Source organism: Podarcis gaigeae (assembly GCF_964106915.1).
Source record: "Podarcis gaigeae genome assembly, chromosome: 12".
NCBI classification, from domain to species: Eukaryota; Metazoa; Chordata; class Lepidosauria; order Squamata; family Lacertidae; genus Podarcis; species Podarcis gaigeae.
This window is the reverse complement of record NC_139688.1, coordinates 24,882,994-24,898,283: the sequence shown is the minus strand read 5'-3', so window position 1 is coordinate 24,898,283 and position 15,290 is coordinate 24,882,994. Positions and strand designations below refer to the sequence as shown.

The 15,290-nt window shown below is 42.1% G+C and overlaps 1 protein-coding gene across 1 annotated transcript in view; it reads left to right on the top strand.

Moving 5' to 3' along the window:
• The first annotated feature begins 1,561 nt into the window (after positions 1 to 1,561).
• Positions 1,562 to 15,290, top strand: part of LOC310827936 (macrophage mannose receptor 1-like) — a 48,826-nt gene continuing 35,097 nt past the window's right edge. The window contains exons 1-6 of the mRNA XM_083704612.1: positions 1,562 to 1,820; positions 7,041 to 7,442; positions 9,462 to 9,635; positions 11,229 to 11,393; positions 13,603 to 13,716; positions 14,259 to 14,405. Of these exons, the coding sequence (XP_083560738.1) occupies positions 1,760 to 1,820; positions 7,041 to 7,442; positions 9,462 to 9,635; positions 11,229 to 11,393; positions 13,603 to 13,716; positions 14,259 to 14,405 (1,063 nt within the window). The 5' untranslated portion in view covers positions 1,562 to 1,759. The remainder of the gene's footprint in view (positions 1,821 to 7,040; positions 7,443 to 9,461; positions 9,636 to 11,228; positions 11,394 to 13,602; positions 13,717 to 14,258; positions 14,406 to 15,290) is intronic.

Genomic DNA, 15,290 nt, shown 5'->3' with positions numbered 1-15,290 from the left:
GAGGAGTCCGCACCAGATCCTTTGCCGCAGGCGGCAGCTGAACCTAGTCTGGGGTCTGATTCTGAAAAGCCCCAGTCTGCACAGGTTCCCCTGCAACAAGCACCAGCTGGGCCGAGTCAGGGGCTCCAGATGCGGGGATTACCTCGTTGCCTCCAGCTGGGCAATCACTTACAGCTGCTCCACTACCAGTTGGGTCAGGAGAGGCTGAGGCGGCCTCTGGGTTTGGTAACCCACCGACAACTCCCGAGCTGTAGCAACTAAGGTCTGAGAGAAGGAGAGACCTGAGTACTCGCAGGAGGAGTGCTCACCTTTGGGTGAGACAGGGAGGTGAGTCACCGGGGGATCAGGACCAGCCGTTACCCTGATAAAGATAAAAGGCTGTTGGACCCCACCCCAGGTAGCAGGAGCAACATTGCTGTTTGCCAGAACTTGCCTGAGACCCTGTGCCTAACCTTGCCTGGTTTCCTGCCTCGTGTCCTGCCTTGGCCCTGTCGGACTAACTCCTTGCATTGCTCAGGTTACCCCGGCACAGCAATGAATCTATTAAGGCGTTTCTCCCTCCACTTGGAGCAAATCTTCTTGCAGAGGAAAGAGCTGAAATGGCATTCTTTGCCATTCCCTCTCATCTGCCATTTCCTCTCATCTGCTTTCCACTGAAGAGCTGATGGGTGGAGACACAGAGTGAGTGGCCCTTGGACCAGAAGCTTACTCTCTTAAGATGAGCTGGGCCAAGGCTACATAAGTACTTTAAAGGTTTAAACCTGCACTTTGAAAATAGAGCATAGACATACTCTGGATGCTTGCTGACTGCAACAGGTTTCTGTTATAAATCCAGGAAGTAAAATGCACCTGAGGAGCACAGACTAGCTTTGGGGGCAAAGGACAGGCTGTGTGACACACATAGCTCTGCCTAGTTTCTGCCCCATAGTCTTTGCCACCTGAGGCAACTACCTCTCTCTGCCTGATGATATGGGGTGGCACTTGTCTTGATTTGTATTCATTTGCTGTTCTTGATAGCTCTGGTGTTTTGCTGAGTTGCTGTTATTTCTTTTTTAAGACTAATTATTCCAATCTTCCCCCTTGAAGACAGGAACCACTGTGGGATGTTCAATATTGCTTTAAGCTGTTTTATAATGCTACATGAAGGGCTGCATCTAGGAATGAGTCAACATAATAAAGTCCATTTTGAGGCATTTCTATTTAAATATGTTTTTGTTTCAAATTACATTGATTTTACATGTTGAAGTTTGGCTTCACATGTTGAAATGCAAGATAGAAATAAGAAATAAAAATTAACAAGTACAGGCAAAACAATCACAACAAGTAGAAAAGCTATCATAACACACACACACACACACACACACACACACACACACACACACACAATTCTTGGAGACATTTGATGAGCCAATCTGTTTCCCACACACAACTGAGGCATTCCCAGAAAAAAAAAATAATGCTGAGCATTCATCACTTTATCACCTGCCATTCTGTGGAAGCTCTTCCTTCCTTTTTCCTTCAGCGGTGAAATTAGCTTAGAGAAGCAAAGTCTGAACGGTGAATTCCTGTTATTTCACAATGCCCTGTGTGGCAGGGCATTTCCTTATCATTAGGCAACCAGAATGCACTCCCTCAACTATAAGTTCTCAGAAATGAACACGGCTTTCCTCCTTGCTGGCTTCAACAAGATCTGCTACAAAAGGGAAACCTTGTATGGCGCATTCTGGCGGAAGGGAAGACAGTAGTAAACTTGCGTAAAATGCCTGTTTCTTTGTTTCTGGTTTTCCTTTCCTTACAACATTGCGTTTTTTCGCTAGTAGGTAAGTTCCAATCAGTTCTTTGCCAAGAATGGGGCTTTGCCAAAAAATGGGGCAAGAATGGGGCTTGCAAATCTGATTTCTATTTTGGATCATTAAAACAAGTATACAAATACTGTATATATTTAGTATAGTGACTGGAACTGCATGCTGAGTGTTACGAGAGAGTTGTAATCTGGTTCGGCATGTGCAAACAGCCCAACTGGGTTTTTCCTGCTGCTTGGTGTTTTGACTTTCCAAATTAGGTTTATTGAGGCTAACTGCAGCTGTCAGTTTTGATGTGCAAGTTTCGTACCTGAATTAACAATTGCAAGGTTGAAATAGTCAGTTGTTGTTGCTGCTGTGAGTGCAGAATATATTGAATGCTTCTCCATGTTGCATAATATTCAGATGCAAAGTTGAAAATAAAATTAGCTCATGGTTTTACCTAATTGTTGTAAATCAATACTCATAAAAATGCAATAAATAAATTAGCACTGAGGATGTAATTTTGGGCACCTGGCAATGTACTGGTTTTACATACAAGTCTGTCTCTTTGCGGGGGGGGGGGGGGTTAGCTTTGAAGGCAAGAATAGTTCATTTTTCATGTGACTAGCTGCTTAGTACATCAGATGCCCTGGCCTATTCACACATTTAGTTGCATGCAGCACACTAACGTGCAGCAGGAGCTGTGGGCTATACTTCTGACCCTTATACTATTTTTTTGCGTTGATCATGAATTCCTGAAAAGAGAATCTCTGCATTGATTGAGTGATTATTTAATTTCTGTACAGCTTAATATATTAAAAATACCTATGAGCAGTGTACAGAAAACTGAAGCAACAGACAACTTTTTTAAAAAAACAACTACAAAAATACACAGATACATATTAAAATGTTACATTAATAGCATGTTACTAATATATAAAAATCAGTATCAGTTCATTTTCCTTCTGGCACACCCTCCGGGTTCTCACCCAGGATCCAAACAAACTCTCAGCTCATCCACAAAAGCCTTACAAAGAGTAGGGTTCCTGGAAAGAGCAAGCATCTTCCTAGCCTTTCACCCTAGGCTTGCTTTTTATGGGCAGGCCCAAAGTGGATGGTACTTCCTCAGGCTGTCCATTCAGCTGTAGTCTCCACACCCAGTTTCAGGTACAGCAGGTTTGTTGAGTTTCCCAGGGGGTCCAAATGAGGGAAAAAGGACACCCTCCACTCACAGCTCTCAGACCCTCCAAGTGTCCCTATTTTCCAGGGACATCCTTGATTTAGTGAAGCCACCCCAGTTTCTGATTTGATTGAATGTCCCACTTTTCCTTAGGATGTCCCTATTTTCATTAGAAAAATGTTGGAAGGTATGGAGTTATCCGACCCCTGAGCCGTCTGAAGGCAATCCTGTATAGCAGTGATGGCCAAACTTGGCCCTCCAGCCATTTTGGGACTACAGTTCCCATCAACCCTGACCACTGGTCCTGTTATCTAGGGATGATGGGAGTTGTAGTTCAAAAACAGCTGGAGGGCCAAGTTTGGCCATCACTGCTGTATGGGGAAGTTTTTAAAATGTTTAATTTTTAAAATGTTTTTATATATGTTGGAAGCTGCCCAGAGTGGCTGGGGCAACCCAATAAGATGTGTGGGGTTTAAATAGTAAAATTATCATTATGGAATGGGGCGTCCCTATTTTCATCGAAGAAATGTTGGAGGGTATGAGCTCTTTCTTCACCCTCCAGCCAGTATGGTGTAGTGGTTAAGAGCGGTAGACTCGTAATCTGGTGAATTGGGTTCGCGTCCCCGCTCCTCCACATCCAGCTGCTGGGTGACCTTGGGCTAGTCACGCTTCTTTGAAGTCTCTCAGCCCCAGAGTGTTTGTTGTGGGGGAGGAAGGGAGAATGTTAGCCACTTTGAGACTCCTTAGGATAGTGATAAAGCAGGATATCAAATCCAAACTACTCCTCCTCCTCCTCCTCCTCCTCCTCCTCCTGCTCTTCCTCCTCCTTCTCCAACTGCTCCAGATAGAACCCAAAGGATGAGAAAAGTTGCATGGGCAGCCACTCTATGCAAGCAGGACACCTGGCCAACCAAGTGTTTTACTTGTATGGAGCCCCTAGGCGTGAGCAGATCCTTGCAAGAAGGATCCCTTCCTTGGAGCTCCATGCTCAACACAGGAAGCCCCATGCGCAACAGGGGTGCCATATCAGGGATGGAGCTTGAGCTTGTGACTCTATTCTGGCTGCTATACTACCCTACCTGCCTTAAATTTGTAGGGTTTTCAAACTATGGCTCAGTCCTGCTGCTGTGTTGGGATTGGTAGTTTGCTGTTTTGTATCCTTTAGAATGGGCTCTCCAGATGTTGTTGGACTCCAACGCCCATCACCCCCAGCCAGCATGGCTAAGGAACTGGAATTATAGGAGCTGTAGTTCAGAAACATTGGTAGGCCTGCCAGTTCCCCATCCCTGCTTTATATGCTACTGCTCATTCCTGTCCAGAGTTGTTTCCTTTCTCTGGGCTTCTCATTATTTCTGTTTTCCAGCTTGTGATTCTTTTTTACAAGAAGTCTTCATGAAAGTCCAACATTTTAGTGCTTATTTCCTCTAATAACTTGTCTGTGCAGTTTTGTCTAGTGTACATATTTTAGCAAAGCATATTTCCCTAACATTTATATTTTTCCCAATATAACACATTTTTAATGTTGCTTTCACTAATACTTGCATTTTATGCAGTTTACATACATTTTCGTAAACATTAGATGGCCAAAGAACTGCATTGCAACATTCAGAGAGATTTGTGAATTTCAAAGCATGGCTGTTTCAATTCACATATTATTTATTTCATAAAATTTGACTGTAAAATATATCTGAAAGAGCATCTCCACCCCCATCGTCCAACTCGGACACTGAGGTCTAGCTCTGAGGGCCTCCTGATGGTTCCCTCACTGTGAGAAGTGAAGCTACAGGAAACCAGGCAGAGGGCCTTCTCGGTAATGGTGCCCACCCTGTGGAACAGCCCCCCATTAGATGTTGAGGAGATAAACAGCTACGTGATTTTTAAAAAGCAAGCATCTGAAGGCAGCCTTGTTCAGCATTTGGTGTTTAGTGTTTGATGTTGTATTGCGCTTTTACTATTTTTTGTTGGGAGCTGCCCAGAGTGGCAACCCAGTCAGATGGGCGGCATACAAATAATAAATTATCATCATAATCATTTTTACAAAATAATAAAAAGTGATTTACAAAGATTATTTCAAAAATATTTCAAGAATTAGGTAGATTCACCTTTAAATGTGAACTGAATTGAATTCCCCATTCAATTTGCTTCTTATTTTTCCTCACATCTCTAGTTCCAGTTCCTTCAACAGATGAAGCACAGAGTTAAGCAAAATAAAGGGACAGAACAGAGATGGGGAAGTTATGACTCCCCCCAAAGTGTTGAATTCCAACTCCCGTCAGCCCTAGTCAGCATGGCCAATGGACAGGGATTGTGGGAGCTGTCATTCAACAACAGCAGGAGGGCCACAGGTCCTTCTACCCCTGGAATATGGCATGCAGCAGGCAGAGCAGGGAAAGGAACCTGTTGCCCCTGCCCCTGTTGTTGGATTATAGCTCCCATCAGAAAAAAAGAGAAGCCTATGCTCACTGGGACAATCTTAAACATAGCTTGTTTTGTTGAGGAATACAAATGATCCTTCTTTGGAAGCTATAAACAATGGACAACATAAACACATTAAAAAATGGCATTAGTTACATTCATACTTCAATGCACATGCATGATAAGTCCAAAAATCTCAAAACCACCTTTGAATCTTATGCTTAAAAATTTCTTCACATATTTGTGTTGTGACCATAGGAAACGTCTAATATCTGTTTCAACAATATAAAAAAAATACAACTGCAGGTATGCAGTCTAGATACAAATGTATAAATATGTTTTTTTAAGCACGTGGTTCAAATATTCTGTCTTAGTTCCAGCAACTGTGGAAAGGTTTTACCCCCCCCCTTTTTTTTAAAAAAAGACAATGTTTCAATTAGTAGTAGCCTTTTCTTTTTTTCCACTTTGTGCTTGACTTCCCCTAAAAGTATTTAGGAAGAATTTGCAAGCATTGCACATACTAGTTTACAAAAACGCAGAGCAATTGTTAGCACAACAATATAGTAAAAGACTTTATCACCGTTGGTGATAATTGTACATTTCCTTGTATTGTCTGTAAGGAAAACTGACTGATAAACTGCAAGGGTTTGTGTCTCCAGTACTCATCAACTTTATGCTGCTTCCTAATGGGTTGGAAGCCAAGGAGGACAAGAGGAAGAAACCAGCTTCTAGATAAGTGTAGGTCAGCTTTTTCACTGAAACAAAAAAAAAACATTCATTTCCAGTTTGCAGAAGAGCTAGCCATTGCATCTTAAAACAATCGTGGAGCCATCTATTTGGCATGTGTGTGTGTGTGTGTGTATGTGTATATGTGTGTGTGTGTGTGTGTGTGTGTGTGTGTGTGTAACAAATTTATTTATTTGATTTTACATATTAAAGTTTACAATCATACCACAACACCTTCCATAAATACAAGATTCCCACGAATCTCTGGACTTCCCTCCTCCCCTCTGTGGGTCCCGTTATTAAACATTTCCTGCTGCATCTTTATAGAAATCCAGATCTTTTCATATCTCCATTGTATCAACAGTTCTCATTACATTACAAGTGTTATTGCAGTCCCGCTAACGATTTTATTTGTTTACAGTGGTCTCCAAGGTAAATTATAAATTTACCCCATTCCTTATTAAAATCTTGGTCTCCCTGATTTCTCCAGTCATTTTTGCCATTTTGCCATAGTCCAGCAACTTGACCTGTCATTCTTCTCTGGTAGGGACTTCGTCTTCTTTCCACCTCTGGGCTAGCAGCATCTGCACAGCTGCTGTTGCATACATAAATAATCTCTTCTGTTCCCTTAAGATTTCCCTAGAATTCCTAATAGAAAAGCTTCTGGGTTTTTTGTAAAAGTTATTTTGAACTTTCCCCCCAGTTCATTATATATCATTTCCCAGAATGCTCTCTCTCTCCTTTAAACACTTTCATAGAGCTTTGACATCTGTTGGAGAGATCACACTGAGCCCTAATAGCTGTGTTTTGTATTCACTCCATATTAATGTGCAAATCTGGTTCAAGGGCTTCTTGAACCAGATTTCTGCTTGTGATACACATGACTAGTTGGTTATCTGTGCCATAGAACTTACATTTTTTGTTTTTGGTTACAGATACCAGCAAATTTTTAATATATAACGAAAACCACAACCTTTGTGTTCATGTACAGTCTGCAAGCTATGTCACTACCAGTACTTGCAACCATGAAAGCAATGAACAAAAATTTAGATGGATTTCCAGCCACCAGCTGATGAGCGTGTCTTTGAAGTTATGTTTTGGAGTATCTTCAAAGGTTGACTGGACACCAGTTACTCTGTACCCATGTGACTCAACAAGCGATCTCCAGCGATGGGAATGCAAAAATGACACACTTTTCGCCATCCAAGGAGCAGATCTGCATTTCAACTATGGCAACAGAAATGAAAAAAGAATTATGCTGTACCGGGGATCTGGCGAATGGAGTCGGTGGAAGGTCTATGGAACCAGCGACGATTTGTGCTCCCGGGGCTATGAAGGTAAATTTTCCTGGTTGTTGTTTCATTTTCCTTCTGAGTTGGCTACTTGAATCTTTAGTCATGTTGTTATATAAGCCAACAACCCAGCCAGATGGCTGGGGTATAAATAATAAATTATTATTATAATGCACAGAACTAAGAGGCCATACAAATAAAGAGCCCATACAAATAACTTGCCCCTTTAGAGGTTTGTCATCCTAGGACAGGGCTGCTATACATCAAGTCAATCAAAAAGTGGCTTCCTTAAAAAAGCTCAACAACTAGGATAGCATAATTATCCGAATTGTCCCAATAGGCAAGGTGAATTTAGCCACACATCGAATGCCTAAGTATAATGAAATGCCAAGCTGTAAGATCATTTCTGTCAGAATAGGCAACAAATGGTCACAGCAAGGGTAGCCAACATGGTGACCTCCAAATATCGCTAGACTACAACTCCCATCTGCCACAGTCAACCCAATTGGTTGATGGCCAGTGGCCAGCTAGGATGAGAGTTGGGGTCGAGCAACACCTGAAGTGTGGGTACCCCTGAGTTAGAGCATGACTCAATTGCCGTGTCCATTTATATGAACAATAGATAACTTCTAGGGTAAGGCAGAACCAACGTGCAAATATCCAGTTGTGGAGATGTTCAAAATGTTATTAATTCCCTTTTTAAAAAGACAAGCAAAGCACAGATGGATAGCTGTCTGTCATGGATGCTTTAGCTGAGGTCCCTGCTTTGGACTAGATGACCCTTGGGATCCCTTCCCCTCCACAATTCTATGAAACCTCTACCCAATTTAACCTCTACCCAGGTTTGCAGTTGGATGTGTCATTGAGGGGAAGTGCTCAGACAGTTCCTCTACTTTGTGACATCTCGGTGTCAACCTCAGGTTTATGAACCAGGGCATCCCAGCCAGTAACCATGACAACACGGAGACAGGAAGAGCATCCAAGCCATATTCAGTCATCCTCTCTCTTCCCTGCCTCGCCACACCCTCTTCATGTGATTATGAACTGTAGCCTAGCTCCCTCCCACACATCCCCGTCAATAATAATAATAATAATAATAATAATAATAATAATAATAATTTATTTATACCCCGCCCATCTGGCTGGGCTTCCCCAGCCACTTTGGGTGGCTTCCAACAAAATATTAAAATACAGTAATCCATCAAACATTAAAAGCTTCCTTAAACAGGGCTGCCTTCAGATGTCTTCTAAAAGTCCAGCCCTAGGGGAGAAGATTATTTCCCTCTCAGATTATTCACTTCTATACCTTTTTCCAGAATGTGGAATAAAGTGAAGGGATATAAGCATAAATAAAGAGCAAGCAAGCAAACAAACAAACAAGCAAGCAAGCAAGCAAGCAAACAAACAAACGAAATGAAATGTCTCCCTCTAGCCTGCCTGTCTCTGGTTTTGAACTAGGGCAAGGAGGCATGTTTGAAATAATAAAAAACCTCTAAAAATAAAAGAAATAAGAATATTGAACACAGATAGGATATTCAGGCCTATAACGGTATGATTGTTTGCTAGCTGGGTTGCATAGGCATCTGTAGACTGCCTTCCTACATATGAGCTTTGCACACTTTGTTCTAAACCATTTCTGGCACTATCCCATTTTTGTGGAATAGCTTTTTACATTTGCCAAAGTGCTTTAGTCTTTTTATCCCTGTGAAAATGCTGTAAAGTAGACCGCGATACAATGTGAGCCAAACAACAAAGAGAGCAGTGCTTGTATCAAAGACTAAGTAAGGTATTAAAGATGAACAAATTTATTATGGCATTAGTGGGGGGTTTTAGGTTAAAGTCTTCTTCATCAGGTGCAGCATTTTGATAATCCACCAAAGCTTATGGAATAATGCACCTGCTAGCTTCTAAAGTATTACACAATTATTGTTCCGTGTCTGCTGTAAGCCATGGCTAGTTGGCTAACACTTTGTCTTAAAGTATCGCAGAGTAATGGTATACTTGATTACTTTATTACTGGTTCTTTTATTGCTTTTACACTTTTCTCTTCCTCTTTCTTTCCAGACACGTTCACTCTGAACGGCAATGCCAATGGAGCACCATGTGTATTCCCTTTCCAGTTTGATGGTAACTGGTATGCAGAGTGTACAAATGCTGGCAGGTCCGATGGCTGGCTGTGGTGTTCAACTACTAGAAACTATGATACAGACAGGAAATATGGCTTTTGCCCACAGAAATGTAAGTTCTGTAGTTGTTTCTTAAGCCTGGATCATGAAATGTCACTATCTAAGGCCGTTTACACACCATATATTTAAAGTACAGTTGCACCTTGGTTGTCAAACGGAAGTCGCTTCAGCTTCCGAAAAGGTTCAACAACCAAGGCGCGGCTTCAAATTGGCTTCAGGAGCTTCCTGCACTCAAGAGGAAGCCACAGAAGTCGTGCCAGACATTCGGCTTCCAAAGAACGTTTGCAAACCAGAACAATTATTTCCAGGTTTGCTGCGTTCGGGAGCCAAAACATTCGAGTCGCCAAGTCGTTTGGGATCCAAGGTACGACTGTACATTGCTTCTCCCAAAGAACCTTGAGAACTGCGATTCCCAGCGCCGTTAACAAACTCTAGTTCCATGATTCCTTGGTGGAAGTTTTGTGCCTTAAATATATGGCTAAATGTGGATGGCTAAAACCACTATTTTAATTGATCATTTAGTCAATAAAACATACATAAATGTGCATATTATTGAACTGTGAAGATAGGCAACTTTTCTGAAAAGGGCAGGATGTAATGATTTAACAAACCTTTTTTTGAGTTTTATTTATTAACATTCTTATGTTACATAGGTAAACATTATCATATTACATCACAAGGCTTATTATAATATAATTTTCAGCATGTATACAAAGCTTATATACAAAATTTATATACCTAAAGAAAAGAAACAAGGACAAAAAACTATTCCAAAATCATATATGTGCCAACACTTTGGACTTCCTGTCTATCCCATTGTATATTCCTTTTTTACAAATGAATATGATTTAACAAATATTAACTGCTTGTTCCTGCCAGGGTCCTGACTGGAGCTAGGATGTCCTTGTGCCTGTTATCTGCAATTGGAGAAAAGCTTCCATTGTGGATAGCAAGGGTGGGGGGAATGTGACAATTTCTATCAGGACCATGGTGTGGGCAAAGGGTTAAAAGTCAATGCCTTTAACAAAAAGAAAAGAAACACATAAAGGGAAAATCAAAGAAGATCACATGTCTGTCCCAATGTCAAAACTCTGTATTTTTCTACAGAGCCATAGAACAACTCAGGAGGAATTTTCCTATGAATTTTAGCACTATATTATTACAGTCCCACCGCTTGGAGTCGCATTGTAGCTTGTCATTGCATTTAAATATATATATATCTTTATTGATGTTTAAAGCAGAAAGATAACAGCTAAAACTAACAGGAATGGCCAAACCTATAGATCCGGCCAGCTCAGAAAGCAGTCTGTGTCACTGAGTAGAAGTGGTTCACAAACTGTCTGGCTCAGTAGACACCACAGGAGGTGAAGATTTGACAGAACCATCCAGACAGAAACAGGAAAATATTATTATATACTTTAGATATCCATTGTTTGAGAGGGCATGTCCAAGCTACCTTAGAAAAAACAAAGCAGAAGTCACCTACCACAAATGGGGTGTTTCTGAAGTCCCTTAGTTCAGTTCTGAAAATAGTTATAAGTCTATGTTAATTTCAGGGCTATGGATTCAGACTTTATAAGTAAATAATGCTTCTTTCATTTTGTCGTAATGAAGATTGGAAGCCTGTCTTTATTTCCCCCTATAGCTGACGGAATGGACAAGCTGTGGAATACAGACCATTTGACCAATGTTCAGTACCAGATAAACTCAAACGCTGCTCTAACATGGTACCAAGCGAGTAAAAGTTGTCAGCAACAAGGTGCACGTTTGTTGGGAATTACTGAGTTACATGAACAAATGTACCTAACAGGTAAGTTATCCATGTGCATGGATATTTTGTAGCATGTCATATATTATATCCCAAATAAATTAAAGTGAAAGACTTGAAAGCTGCACAACAGAACTTGCATTATCCCCATTCCTGATCTCTCTGCATTAACAGGTGCATAGATCTTATGCTTCTACTATGCCTGTCCGTTTGTCTTTACGACTGAGAACTCTGAAAAAGCAGGATTCCCAATCGCACAGAAAGAAGTGTAGCTATATAGTTCGGCTGGTTAGTGTGTGGTGCTGATAACGCCAAGGTTGCCGGTTTGATCCCCATATGGGACAGCTGCCTATTCCTGCATTGCAGGGGGTTGGACTAGATGATCCTCAGGGTCCCTTCCAACCAGGGGCGCCGACTTATAAAAAATATTGGGGGGGCCCATACCGGGGTCCTGCCCCGGGAAGTTTTCTAAGAGCCGCTCCCGGCCCGTTGCTGCTGCTGCCGCCCGCCTCGTGGCCCCCTCGCCAGCTGAGGGAGGGAGAGAGACCGAGAAGGAGAGAGATGCGTGGTGGGCAAGGCAAGTGCCCGCCGTGCCTCGCCTCCCACCGCCCCTCGTGTCGGCCGCCCCCTCCCCTCCCTTCCCCGCGCGTGCGCGCTCGCTCGCCCTCCTCACCCCAGCTCTTGGCCGTTCGCCCCAGGAACTCGCCGCTGTTGGGGTTGTAGATGAACCTCCGCCACTCGGCCATAGACTGGCTGAAGGGCTTCTCCTCCTCCTTGGCCATAGCGAGAGAGAGAGAGAGAGAGAGAGAGAGAGAGAGAGAGAGAGAGAGGCTGGAAAGAGAGAGGGAGCTCGGCGGTTCGCGGGCGGCGGTTTTTCCCCTGCCGAAACAACAGCGGCTCCTCAGAACCGCTAAGTAACTCTCCCTCAGGCACCTGGCGGGAGAGCAGAAGAGAGGAAAAGGAAAGGGGGACTGGGCCAGTCGCACGCACCAAGCAAAACTACTCGCGCCGCCTCTTTTACTACCATAATAATTATTTGTTTTAACTCATTACTGAATGTATTTTAAAAGGTAACTATCATCAAACAAGGAAAATAAAAAATACCAACATAATTTAGTGATTTTACAAAGCATAATATAACCAATAATTTTCTTAAATTATTGGGGGGGAGGACCCCCCCAAATGAATTTTTGAGGGGCTCGGGCCCCCTCAGGCCCCATGGAGTCGGTGCCTATGCTTCCAACTCTGCAATTCTATGATTCTATATAATATCTAGACATGAACACAATAAGCTGAATGTGTGAAGGCTGAGAGTGGCGATGGCACTCCTAAGTTTTCTGCCTCCTCTGTGTGCAAGGTAACATTTGAAAAGTGATCTTGTAGCTTTGCTTCATAAATGTCAAAAGCAAGCTCTCCTGCTTAAGAATCCTACTTTTGCACTGCCTTATCACAGCAATGAAGAAATTTAAACTCATGCACCCAAACTGTAGAGTCTTGTTTGTTGCTTTCCCCCCCCAAAAATTATAACACAAATAAACACAAACAGAAAAACAAACAACACAAACAAATTCTTGTCTTATTCTTATTTTTTCTAAACCTTGTTAGGTGGGCTTGTTTGTTGCTTGACTGTCTTGCACATACTGAGCAACCGATTTGCATTCACAAGGAACTATTTGCTCAAGCGTCTTTTCACATTTTCAATTTCAATGTGAAACGATCAGATTTATTGCTTAATCTGTGAAAACAGATGCCCCAGGCAAACTGCCAATGTTTCATACTCTCTGCTGTGGGAGTCACACTTCCTGACACCAGATATGTAGGAACAGGTTGTGGAGATTTAGTGGTGAGCCAAAAGTACTTTGCACATTTTAAATTTTACTTCATGTATTTGATCACCACGATCCAGGAGAGTGGGTGCATGAGACTGATCGCAAATGCTTATTTTCTGCAAGAACTTGGCTCCATCTTGTCTGGTTCTTCTTGTCGTAACCATGAAAGGCAGGTCTAGAAGCAGACTTACCAAATTCAGTAAGGTGTTGTTGTGCCCACAAAGTAAACTTTTGGCAGATGGTGCTTCTCCCTTCTTAATGCTGCAGTGGTAAAATAAGTTTTCGATTGCTGAAATTCTCCTTCGCTCTGCAACTTTGATGCTCATCCTTACCCACTTACCAGTACCTGCAATTACTACTGCCTGTTGTGCAGTCCGCATTCCTGAGACTGATGCCTTGCTGTGTTTTGCATGCTCATTTAGGGTTAACTTCCACTTTGACTACTGAACTCTGGTTTGGTCTTAACAGTTTGGACTCCAACCGTGGATGGCAATGGAGTGGTGGCCATCCTTTCAGATACCTAAACTGGGCACCAGGTAATCACTGTTGTTTGGGTGTTTATATATTCTAAATGCACTTGTCTTTTCAATTTTCCTCATATCTGTTAGTTTCCCCTCTTTTTTTGCAGTAGAGAACAACATCAACAGCAAAAAACCACACAATTTCAAATGTCCCTTCCCCACTAAGAGTGCAATTCATGACGCCCCATTTCATCTTCTCATCCTGAAATTTTTGTTTAGATATCCAAAACATGTGTTCTTGGGTCCAATATGCTATGGCCTTCCAGATATGTTTAGCTATACGTACCATCATCCATGATGACTTGTGAGGAATCATTCATATATTCATTACAAATATAGGTTGAAGGCCTGAAATCTTGAGGCGAAACACTGAACCGAGCACTTTTGCCGTGAGCAAAATTGCAGCCTGGATCAATTAAATGTGCTGATCTGATTACTGAGCTGACTTCGTGTAGTAAATGCCTCTTACATGCCCGTTGGCTACAATGGAATTTTGTAACGAAGACCTTGAACTCTGTAAAGTGAATATCCTTCTTATTTGTGCCCATTTCTTAAAGGGAGTCCTTCTCCAGAGCCTGGAAAAACCTGTGGAACATTTAATCCCAGTAAAAATGGCAAATGGGAAACTCTAGAATGCAGTCAGAAACTTGGTTACATTTGTAAAAAAGAGAATTCCAGTCTGAACTCCATCACTATTTCTTCAGGTAGGTTGATGAATAGAAGTTGGCAGTAGGCTGATGAAAAAAGGGAAAGGTTCAGATGTATTTTGGAGCTCTTTCAAAAAGCTCTGTGAAGAGGAGTCTTCAAAACTCCCAGTTCTTGAAGAGGATAGTATTGTTTTCTGTTGTTTCAAAAGGGTCTATTGGCTGCGTAACACAGGCGTCTACACAGTCAGGATCCCTAGTATGTGCAAGCATCTCAGCTATAGCTTTGACAGCTCCTGAAGCCATCCATGAGGAACCTTCTTCTGCCCTTTCAGCAGTAGCAGCTGCTTCCACTTTCAATAATCCATCCTCTTCCTTCAGTAGTGCCTCCATCTCTGTGCTGGCAGCCAAGGGCTTCTGCATGATCAAAGTCTTCCTTATAAACTGGCCCATGGCTTCAGGTTTATTTATTGCTGTATTCTCCAAAGAGAACATGAGAGGAAACAGAATGCAAAGTATTTTTTTTTAAAGGAGTCTGCGGTTGACGAGACAATTCTGGGTCCCTTTATGGTAGAGCCCACCTGAAATGTAAGAACGTGTATGTCCTCGGCATCAGAAGTTTGAATTTAAAACATTGTATTTACATTTCAGTGTGAGAAGGAAGCATCCAGATTCTAGACAGCTATGGCAGCAAATTCCATTATCTGTAACAGAGACGCTGACAGTGAGAGACAGGAAAACACCACTTTGCTCTTAAAAGCACATTCTGATAAATATCCCTGTGTGCTACGCCAAAGCGTTGTCACAGTTTCCTTCCACTCCCTTTCAGCATTCTACGCAAACATGCCCAGGTGTTTCCTAAATGCATTTCTACGTTATTTAAAAGATTTCCCCGCTCCTTTTAGCGACACAATCATTATATTTATGAATTAAAGTGGGGAGCTT